Source organism: Falco rusticolus, chromosome 14 (assembly GCF_015220075.1).
Source record: "Falco rusticolus isolate bFalRus1 chromosome 14, bFalRus1.pri, whole genome shotgun sequence".
NCBI lineage: Eukaryota > Metazoa > Chordata > Aves > Falconiformes > Falconidae > Falco > Falco rusticolus.
The window spans coordinates 5056142-5067576 of record NC_051200.1 but is presented as its reverse complement, the minus strand read 5'-3'; the positions used below and the strand labels follow the sequence as shown (position 1 = coordinate 5067576).

Sequence of the window (11435 nt, the reverse complement as noted above, 5' to 3'; positions counted from 1 at the left end):
GGCACGTTTCTCTGCACTGCACGCCTTCCCCTGCCAGAAAAATTCTCTCAGCAAAATTATGCTCCTTTGCTTTTCTTCAGGCACAGCCGCAGCAATTTAGAAGCCAATGTCAATCAAACAGGCAAGCACGGGAAGGAGCAAGCTCGCCGTCCGCCTTAGCTGCCTCAACAGGCACGAAAGCTCTTCTCACCACCAGCAACCCCAGCACCTCTGGCATGCGCTTTCTTCAACAGGGAAGTCTGCCTCCGTGGAGTTCAAGCATCCCTGCAAAGAAATAACACCAAGATGCCTTTTATGATAAGCACGACATATGGTAACCGAATGTGTACATTGGGGGTTTTTATTTGTTCTTCAGCACAAGTTCCAAAACAAGCTGCCCTACTTTCCTCCCCGTCCTACAGCTCCTCATGTGGTATTAACCTAACCGAGACAGTATTTTATTTTAGCCGCTTTCCTACTAACAGGTAAACAGTTGACTCAGCATGCTACAAGCAAAGTATGCATATAAATCACCAAATCGCTTGCTTGCTCTTTACCTCCATTCTTCTTTTCCTCACTTCTTTCTGCCCTAAATGAGATGGAGAATAAGCAGCCAACCTTCATAAAGCAATTGGAAAGTGACAGAACAACCACCTGCAAGTGTTATTGCTGCACGTTATGCTATAGAATGCCAGAGGCTGCTCATTTTCTAGTATGGGTGCACTTTGCTTTATGCTGCACTGATATTTGCTATTCAAACAATACAGGTGCAGATCACTTAGTGTTCCAGAAGACAATGAAAAAAGCCAGAGGCTGCAGGGTATGGAAGAAGAGTAAACCACGTGTTGCTTTGCTACTTTATTCCTTCTTCTCCGTCCTGGTCAACGTGAGGGCAGTCAGGCACATGTCTGAGGGAGCAGAAGTTCTGCTCATGTCCATGAAGGCAGTTTCTAGCTCACCAGATGGGATTTTTCCATTGTTTCCAAGCCTGACAGGTGACCATGGGTTTCATCATACTTGGCATTTTCTCCCAGAACCACAGCCTTGGGAGTCAGGTCATTAAAAATTAATAAATCCCAGCTTTCAGGGCAAATGTGATCTGAAGGCCTTCCTTAACCTCACGGCCTGTATCGTGCCTACTCTGTCTAACCTGTCCCTTTAAGGACAGCTACCACAGCCCTCCCAGGCAACCTATTTCTGTGCTTAGCTGACTGGTAGCAAGCAACTTGTTCCTATTGCCTAGCCCAGATCTCCCTGATCGATGCCGGCCTGTCCCAGCCACCACGGAGGTGCTCCCTTTGCAGCCATCCTCACAGGGTTTTACACTTCAGCCTCCACCAACCCCAACTCCATCAGATTCCTCAGAGCTGGGGTTTTCATCATTTTTGTCATTTCTTTGGACTGTGTCCACATGGTGCACCTCCTCCATCAACGAGCATATCCAAAGTCAAGCACAAGTATTTCAGTTGAACTTTGCTCATTTTACATGATTTCACTGATTTCTGTTATTTTATGCATGATACATTCCCAAACGTTTGCCTTTTTCAAAATGGTGCAACAACATGTCAGAAGAAAGAACAGACATCTGCCCTTAATGCTTACAAAGAAATACCAAAGGACACCACATAAAAAGGCTTGTAAAAGGAATGGGCATTGTCATAAAAACTCTCTAATTATTGAAGAAAAATTTTGGAGGAAACATTTCATATTTCTTTGAGGCAAGCAAGGCTGTGCTTGTCACACTACAATTATAGTCTTTATCATCTGAGAAACTGTCAATACCACTCTAAACAGCTAAACCAGAAACAGTAATAAAAAGCCCTGATGAATCTCCATTGTTTAAACCTACATTTCATCCAGCTTGGCATGGCTCTTTCACACCCTGTTCTAACCATCTCTGGCTCTCAGGCACAATTCTACTTCTACAAAGACATTTACAGAATTTTCTGGGACAGATTTTATTTTTAAAGAAGTATCTAGGGACACAGTTTTCACAATATTTGCTTCTCTAGAACTTCTATTTATTTTTAACAAACCCATGACATGTGGGCTGAAAGTACTTCAGAAAACATTTTCAGCAAAGACTTATTCATCAGTATGGTTAGTCAATTAGAAAAAGAATAAAGGTCACCTCTTTGTAAACAGCCTTCCCCCCCCACCCCCCACCCCGAGAATGTTTTATCTTACTGGAGTGGTTACATTAGAAAGAAAAGGTTAAGGGAAACCGAACATCCAACTCCTTTAATTTTAAATAGTTAAAAATCAAACCACTTCATGCACTCACTGTGGGAAAGTGAGCCGGTCCAGAAGACCGCTCCACCTGGAAGTCTTGCTGGCCATCTCAGGAGCTGCAAAGCTGTCGACCAAGGCCAGCAAGAATAAACGAGGCTGGGAAATGACCTCCATATGTGGCAGGGCCACGGGGCTGGCCCCGTGGAGACCTGAGCTTTTGCAGCCTCGGATGGGTGCACTGTGCTGCCCTGCCTTGGACCCTGCAGATACAGGAGAACCCCACCGCTAACCACTCCGGTACACCGTGACAAGGGAGAGCGTGTTGTTCGTTTACTTGGGTCTGCAAGCACAATAGATGAAAGGCAAAAATCAACTGACATGTACGGTACGTTATCAGGCAGGCACACCGCACTGTGGCTAGCCATCGCCTGCTCCCCCAGATCGCTTAATCCCAGACTTCACACGCTGCTTAAGCAGCACCACACAGCTTTGAATTGCTTTGTTAGATTGCACATAATCCTCTCCTGCCTCAAAGCCTTGTTAATAAACAGTTTGGAGACCACAGGGATGATGCAGTACGAACACCTAAATCAACAGAGCTATAAGAAAGCCAAGACCCCGTGGGTCTCACATGGATGGGGCCACTTTCTGTGCGTCCTGCCCAGCCCTCGCCTCGCCACCTCTGCAAACAGCGGGGAAGGGAAACACAAAAGCCTTGCAAATTTGTACGGCAGTGATGGGAGTCATCGGGCAGCACTGGGGCATGCTTTACCCTAGACTGGGGCCTCTTAAGTGCAAGCACCTTTGTTAGCCTGCTGATGTAAACTGGTTTTGGACAAACCATGACAAGCAAAATGAAAATTGCACTCTCCTTCCTTCCTGCTGGTGGGAGACCCCTCCTAGGTCAGGACTGCTCTCTGGCAACAAAAGCAAAACGGAGAGTCATGAAAGAGCGAATTGTGTCCGGATTAGCAGTGTCTGCTTAAAGACTGATGCACACTGTGCAGAGCAAACTCAGGCTGCTCTCAGGCGCTGCACCACCACCATGCCCCAGTGCAGGGGGAGCAGCCCTGCTGCGTCCTGCCACTGGGCACGACAAAGCAGATGGGCAATATGGATTATCATGGCTACAGGGAAGACTGTAAATCTGAGAGGAGGAGCACGCTGGATGCCCAAAGGACTTTCTTCCCTCTAACTGCTTTTCTGGGGAAGAGAACATGAGATTGACTCGCACACCCACCCGTGTTGACAAACGCTGGGTGTGGAGGGGGTGTGGAGACAGGCAGAAGCATGACCTATCATGTGGCATAACTGGCTGCATCTTCTACTGTGATAGCTTTCGATTTCTTGCAGCTGCCTCCCCAAGCAGCAGCCAATGCTCCAGTCACCAGAGCAGATCCGCGATGGCACGTCATGCCGCTGAGCAGCTTGTCAAACCCGGAGCCCGAGAAACATGGGTGGAGAAACAAGGCCTGTTCCGTTAAAACATCATACCGGGATGTATACATCTTATCTCCCAACAGATTTTCAGTGTCCAGTTTAGAACTACAGGAAAGGCTACGGCTAGGCTGAAGGTCCCTGTAATGCACCAGTTTATCTTCACCAAGGGCTAACGGCATATGGCTAGGGAGGGTACAGCGAGCCATCCTGCGCGCCAGCTCCCGCAAGGTACAGGGCAGGGACTCTCCGAAACAGGAGCAACATCTCTGCATTTCACAGAATTTTCTAGTTACTTTCTGAACTCACATGCATTTTAAGCATTTGCAATATCCTCAAAGCCCCGCAGCCCCACAGGCTCACACCGCTTGAAGTGCACAAGTATCTGCCGATGTTTTGTTTTGACCCACCGCTTCCTTGCTTCATTCGATATCCCCAAGCATTTTATTAGAAAACCCAGTAAGGATTATTCTGCATTCACCTGCTCCATGCTGCTCACTTCACAGACCTGTGTCACAGCCAGGATTTCTCTTCCAGAGAAAGGAAGTTTGGTGTTTGCTCATTCCGGGCATTACTCAGGGAGTTTTGATCATTCCTCACACCCTCCTCTGCCCCCCATCTAACCTACTACAGAACTGTTTAGCAGTGTTTAGGTGCAAAAAAGGCTTTTTCCAACAGCTGCAGCCCCTGGTATCTTCACCTGCGAGACTGGTTTTACAGTGCCCAGAGAGGTGGTGTAAGCCATGCCCGCCTGCAGCTCTGCAGCCAGGAGGAATCCAGACAATGCCAGCCTTCGCATGGGGCACCGCTGACAGCTCTGCCAGCAGAAAAGCTAAGAAGGATACTAATAAAAGGAATAAATCTTCCCTTTGTCAGCTGCTTGGAATGTGCAAAGAGTGCAAAGAGCACTGTGACTCGGGAAGAACAGCAGTCCCACACGCTTTGGAGCTGACAGCCCAGGAAAGGCCAGGTGCTAAGCACAGATGCGGGGAGACTCCCGTTTATGCCAGCTGAGACATAGAAATCTGTGACCTGTCCCAAACCGCCCCTTTCTCCCTTCAGCAAAGCATCAAGTGGCGGTGTGACATGCATTCCCCTAGCACCAACCCAATACCCAACCCCTAAAAGTGAAGGGGTAAACAAACACCAACCTTTCTTCAGCAGAGCGCATCATCCTCTTGCAGGGAGCATCCCCGCACTGAGGCACAGCGAGCGACCGCCTGCAGCCTGGACCATGCTCATTTCCTTGTTCCTTGGCGCTTTGCTGTGCGTCCTCACACATGTGACCAAACCCAACCGAATTACCTGTGCTGTTGGTCCTGCCTCCTCTCAGAGCCTGCTGGCCGCAGAGGTCACGGGCATGCAGCTGCGCCCTCAAGGAAAAGCTCGAGAAGGTGTAGTTCTCGAGCACTTTCCAAAATAAATAGACTAATCCCATGTAGAGTTTCTGCAGCTGTAAGAGCTATTTATGAAATAAGGTACGTTACAGACCTCTCGTCTGAATTAATATAGCCTCTCTCTTCAAGGTTTTCCTTTTTATTACAGTGCAGAAGGGTGCTGTTCAAGGAGTAGCTTGGTTTTTTTAAGTAACTCTCTTTCAAATAGTTTTATCAGGTGACATTTAAATGCTTGCTTAGCCTAGTAGGCATGAAACATAGCCCCTTTTGGAAAGGCAGATGGCTGAAGGTGCTGTCACCGCCTTTAATCTGCATTTTCATTTTAGTTCTGGGAGGTTTAACTGAGCTCCAGCTCAAAACAGAACTATCTTAATGCTCTTCGTAACTAACCTGAGCGCAAACTGCTCAGATGTGCAGCACCAGCTCAGTGCTCTTGCTGTCACCTGCCCACAGACACAAATTACCTATAGACCATCAGCAGGACACTCCAGTCTCAGTTCTGATTTCTCAGTGCACACCGTTCCTTCCCAATGCTGCACATCTTCCTCAGCACTGGGATGTGCACAAATTAATAATATACACCACGGGCCAAGCAGATTTCATTGAGCAGAAGCTGCATTGCGTGCAAAGGAAGAGGATGAATTTAGGAACTGTAACCTGCCAATTTGGTAGTCAGGACCCAAAAATGGTGACAGTATTTAACACCCCAATTTCATCACCTAGGTCACCACAGAACCATCCAAACCCACCTCACCCTTTGAGACCTGGAGCTGCACACAGGTCCATGTAATAAAGATGTAAGAACATTCCCACCCAAAACATAACAGAACCCAGAATAGATAATACTGACCTCACAAGACTATTCATAGCCAGATGAAAATAGCAGCAAGCTGGAGAGGCTGCTTGCCTCTGTCCATACCTCTTTATCACATATTCCATCACAATGTAAGGAAATAACCTCCTTTTGCTTTACAATGTGTGGACACTTCCCAATACCCTTCATAGTTGAGACAGCTCTTGTAGGGCAGGTCAAAACCAAGAGTAACATTGTATTAAGAATGATGGATGTGGTCCTGGCACCCACAGTCACACTGCAGTCCTCAATACACGCTGTAGCTAACAATACCAGAAAGACTCAGCGCCAAAACTGCCATATCTGTACAGAGTCCACGGTCAGCTTTGTGCTGTGTCTCATGCTGGAGGATCCAGCCCCACTCATCCTCCCAACTGATCTCTTCTGCTGTCAGTACCATGACCTATGCAGAGGTATTGCCATCACTATTTTTACAGGCAAAACACTGACAGCCGTTATAATGCTCACAGGCTAGTACTATGACATTTGATTGATGACCTTCACCAGCAGAGAAGACATAAAAAGCAAACTATAGGATGGTCTCTCTGAAAACCAGCATAAAACTTCCTGTGCCTGGGGGCTGGACTGTGCCTCTCTGCCCTGAGTCTGGTGCTGCGGCTGCAGCCAGAAGGGGAGTGGAGCAGCCCCAGTGCCTCCCAGTGCTACCCAGCACAGGAGCCTGCAGCTGGCTGCAGCCTGCACCAGCCACGGCCGCCGCCAGCAATGGCAGTCCTGGGCTGGGAAGCGGCGAGCCCGTGGGGCTGCAGCAGCAGAAGGGAGCCAGATGTGTGAGTCTCACTTAGACCTGTGGCAGCCTGACTGGTTTAAGTGCTCCCTTTTAGACACAGACAAGCCCTCAAGGTGCAATAATACGGATGGGAACGGTATCGCACCATTTCCTCATAATTTGCAATATGCCACTTGTGGCTATGAACTGTCTAGTCCTTCACAGACCAAGAGCAGCTGCGAGCTATGAGAACAGAGAATATATTTAATGTAATTGGTTTCTGAAAAGCTATTCCACTAAAAATGCTGTGGCTGCACTGTCTGCAATGACATTTTGTCTGACTTGTCCCAGTAAAGAGGTCTACTGTTCCTACCCAAAAAACTCCCAAGTCATGCAGAAATGGCCTTCGGATGAGAGACAGCTGATAAGATAAAGAGTAATTTCAAACGAAGCAGGTAGTTGCGGTCTCCCAGAGCAGTCCATGTACAAATGCATCTGTTACCATCACACAGGGAATGTCAAGGCCAAATTCTGGCAGTGCCAGGCTGGTTTGGTCTCACCTACCTCCAAATGTCAACATTACTCAAACTCAATTAATCCCAGATGTTATACAGATTTTTTTCTATTTGGTGGGGGCTGTACGTGACACAATGTGCCATTCCCTCCTCAGACACGATGAAGAGCAGCTGGTGCTGAGGGCAGCTTCAGCAGGCCCCAAGAAGCAGGCTGGAAGACACCAGCTCTGACCCTAGCCATGGCTCTTCACTCCCATGTGCATGCCAGAACAAAAACCACTGCTCAGCTCACTGTCAGCACAGCCTTGGGTGGTTTCTCTCCATTTCAGTCATTGTCTCACATTACACTTTCCAATAACGTCCCCACAATCTCAGCTGTTTTATTAAAATCTTTTTCCTCCTCCTCCCCCTGGGCAGCTTTAGTGAAGGACATCCATTGATCAAGAATAGCCCTGAGATGTTCTTACAAGCATAAGAGTTGCTGGAGTTTATCAGAGCAGGAAGGTCTCTAGCCCAGCCCCTTGAGAGCAGCTGGCAGCAGGTATTTTAGAACAACAATACAATGCTAAGCCAAAAAACCAAGTAAACTCCCCTATTCAGTGCATGTGGGGAATGCACAATTGAAGAAATGCTCCACTGGCCACATTAGAAGCTGGTGAACTCTGCTTATTTGCACTCAGTCTCAGAAATATCACTGCTTCCGAAGAAGGTATGAGACCCACAGTTTTACAGAAGGTTTTGTTAAGGCTTCAGTTTCCATTTCTACCTAATACAATGCAACCGTCACACGAGTAATTATCTACACTGAACTCTACGCATCTCCTTCTAGCAAGGAACTGCATGGGTGGAATTTGCATTACATACAATTTACTTCCTTTTATCCATTTTTAATTAAATAAGCCATCCTACAGTTACCACCTAGGGTAAACAAAAGACTGAGCTTCTCAGTCCTAACCATTATTTTCTAGAGCCAGCACTGCAAAAAAAAAAATAAAGCCCATCAGAGGAGAAGTGTGACTCAGACTCCTCAAGGTCGATAAGGCCTTTTACTGGTAATAAACTGATAATCTAATGCTTTAGCTTAAATATTTGAGACTTCTGTTTATTTCATAGGTGGGGAACTATTTGCAGATCTTGCAGGATGTAGTTCATTGTAATTCTGCAGATTGCCAGAACACAAATAAACAAGCACAGCTGCCTGGGACACGGAGAAATCTTCTAATATCCCACTGAACAAGGATGGCCGTGTCCCAGCTGCAAGAGAATGCCAGTATTTCAGAGGCCTGGCTATGCCGTCACCCTGCCAGCCCCACTCTGCCTCCGGCCAGCCCAGCACAGGCAGGGGGTTTGGCGGCAGCGCGAGGGAAGCGCTCCCACACCACCACTAAATGCATTTGGTTTTGGGGTGGGGGGCAGAGGCCTGTGCTGAGGTTTGTGCTAAATCTGCACTTCCACCCTTAAGATAATGGAGTTTTAAAAGAATCTGCAATTCCCCATTTATTAGTTTGTAACAAATCTTCATTCCCGCCCCCCCCCCCCCCCCAGCTTAGCTGTGAGCCAGTTTAGAGCTCCTCATGCAAGTTGTGCTGCATTTCTGCTGCACTGACATTTCCACCCCAAAAATATCCTGGTGTCTAGGCTTCCCTCTCAGCCAACGGAGAAAAGAGATGTATCAGCTTTAAAGAGCCCAGCTGCGCTGCTAGCAGTGTTTTTAGATGTCACATGGTATGAAGGTTACTCCTAAAAGCATCTTCTCAGCTGTTATACTCGAAAAGGTAACAACTAACAAATGTATGGTAGCTAAAAGTGAGATAAATCAGCAGCTTAAAGCTAGACCACTGCAGGTGAAGGTTATATATTTAGAATAATCATCTCCCTGTCCCCATTTGTAACTCATTCAATCCTCAGAACCCAGATATCTTCAATATGAAAAAGGGAGACAGAAGGTAAGTTTTGCTGAGTTCAACCAAAGAAACTGCAGGACTGGAAGGTGAAGAAAAAAGCAACCACCTATGAGAATTTCTAGCTTTTATTTTTGACCCTGAAAAAATCTTTACTGACCTCAACCTTGCTTCCTTCCAACCATAATTTCTCCATGTTTGCCTCCAGTGGTGACATGTCATAAATTGCTTTCCTGACCCTGCTTGTTATGCCCCAGTAATACTGAACTTGCAACACCTGCTGAGCCATCTGGAGCTGGCTAGGAGCCCTCAGAATCAGAGGCCATTTTGTTGGAAAAAAAACCCCAACAACCGCTGGTTTTGTAACACAGTGGGAGCTCAGAAGTCCAAAATACAGGGGGCCCAATTCCTTTGTACTCCTCTGCCTGCTGAGCTTGATGGCACAAGGCAGAGTACGGCGCTAAAACCCACGGGAAACCAGTGCTGTTTGTTGAGGAAACAAACCAAGGAATCTTTTGCATACTGAGGGATCCTTCCTTCTGGTCAACTATTATTTTTAAGCCTCAGCCCCACCTGGATGATTCTGAAACAGCTCAAAAATGGAATGAAGGTAACTGCAAAACAGCAGGGTGCATCTCGTAATTGCTTAAAATGAGGTATATTTGGAAGGTATAATTCCCTCCAGCATCTGGGAAAAGGAAAGTCTTGGAAACAACATTCTAAGACGTATCCTGATCTGCAGTTTCTAGCTTGTGACGCCAAAACACAGAGGGGCTACATCCACAGTCTGGGGTCAGCCCTGACATTATGAACGGGGAGAACAATGAAGCTCAAGTCCATACCTGATTTGGGATCCCTACCTTCTCTTCTAATTTCCAAACATGTGCTGAGGCCTGGATTGGTCTGTGCTGCGCCTGGTTTGAGTACAGAAATGCATTATGCTACAATTTTAAATAAAACTGTTTTGTCACTCCAAGATACAGTACAAGTAAACTCCAGGGACAGTAATCCCATTACTGAAGCTGTGACTTCACCTTCTGTCACAGATCTTGTTCCATGAGAAAACAAATTCATACATGGAAATATTTTTTAATAAACCAGGCCACTTTCCTTCCAAGAGTAATGCAACTCTCCAATGCAAACACAGGCTCAGTCATTAATTCGCTTACTGGAACCATGTATGTGCTGTAGGAGCTGGATGACTTGAGTAGGACAGGAGGTATCTCTGGCAGCACTTGTTACCTACAATAAGAAAAAAAAAAAGCACCTGCTTCCACTATCTGTCCCTGGCAGTGCTCAGAGTTCAGTGAAAGATCTTGCATTTAAGTCTTCCCAGCTAAGGGTGATGTACAACACCCACAGATGTGAGGAGGCTAATACTACCAGAGACTGGGAATCCAGATTCACAAGGAAATTAATTACTTGACTAAATAAATCAGATGCCATACTAATTTCACCACAAAGGCACAGTTCTCATGTTAGGTTTTCTCTATAGGACAAAGTTACAGTAGGTTAATTAACTACAGGCATGGCTATAAAAAACAGATGTGCTTAACTGGCACAAATCTGCACATGGACAGACTGTCATTTAGTTTAGCTCAAGATATAGTTTAGGTAAACTCAAGTGCAAAATCCAAACACAGACTGCACCAATTTAATTAAATGCCTAAAAATAAAATCACTTTCAGATGATCATCTGGTATCATTTTCTTGCACAGACAAGGTGTTTCTTCCATCTGTGCAGCTCTATGAATACTTAGCAAATCTTGCAGGGAGGGAGGGAAGACAGAGTTTTTGGATAAGACAATCACCCGTACTGCCGAACAATGTAGTTTTATTTCTAGGTGCTCAAACTGATTAAGATTTGGAGCTTTTATATAAACAGTGACAACTATAATTCTGCCCAGACATGACTATATGACGATACTGTTGTGTAAAACAGACATATACTGCAGAGGGCAAGCTGTCTGCCGGGCAGCGCTGCACGTCACTGACTGCTGTGCTTTGCAGCGCTACGTTCAGCCCAGCGACCTGTACGGCTGCAAGAAGGCAACAGCTTGGGCTGAACCTGCTGAAGCAATGCGAGCTTATTCAAAACAGTTGCGGGCAGCACCCAACATCCTCCATGGCTGAGCTCCCCTGAACTGCTGTCCCCTCCAAGATGAACTACACCATTAGGTTTAACTTGCAAAAAAGTAACTGTATTTGATTCAAGAGTCACTAAATAGGCACTTAGTTGTCTCAGGCTCTGCTGCCTGTTGATACCTCAAGCACAGGTGCCTACTCCTTTCATCTTTGTTGCAAATATTTAGGATTGTTCTTTCTTCCTCCCTACATCTCTGAAGCGTAGATAACAATATTGATTTACATGCAGTCTAAGTGAGCCTGCTATAC

The 11435-nt window shown here is 46.3% G+C and overlaps 1 protein-coding gene across 1 annotated transcript in view; it reads right to left on the bottom strand.

Annotated features, from left to right (window-relative positions):
• Window positions 1-164: 164 nt before the first annotated feature.
• PSMD10 (proteasome 26S subunit, non-ATPase 10) overlaps window positions 165-11435 on the bottom strand; it is a 60163-nt gene continuing 48892 nt past the window's right edge. The window contains exon 5 of the mRNA XM_037408005.1: window positions 165-264. Coding sequence (XP_037263902.1) covers window positions 255-264 — 10 coding nt within the window. The 3' untranslated portion in view covers window positions 165-254. The remainder of the gene's footprint in view (window positions 265-11435) is intronic.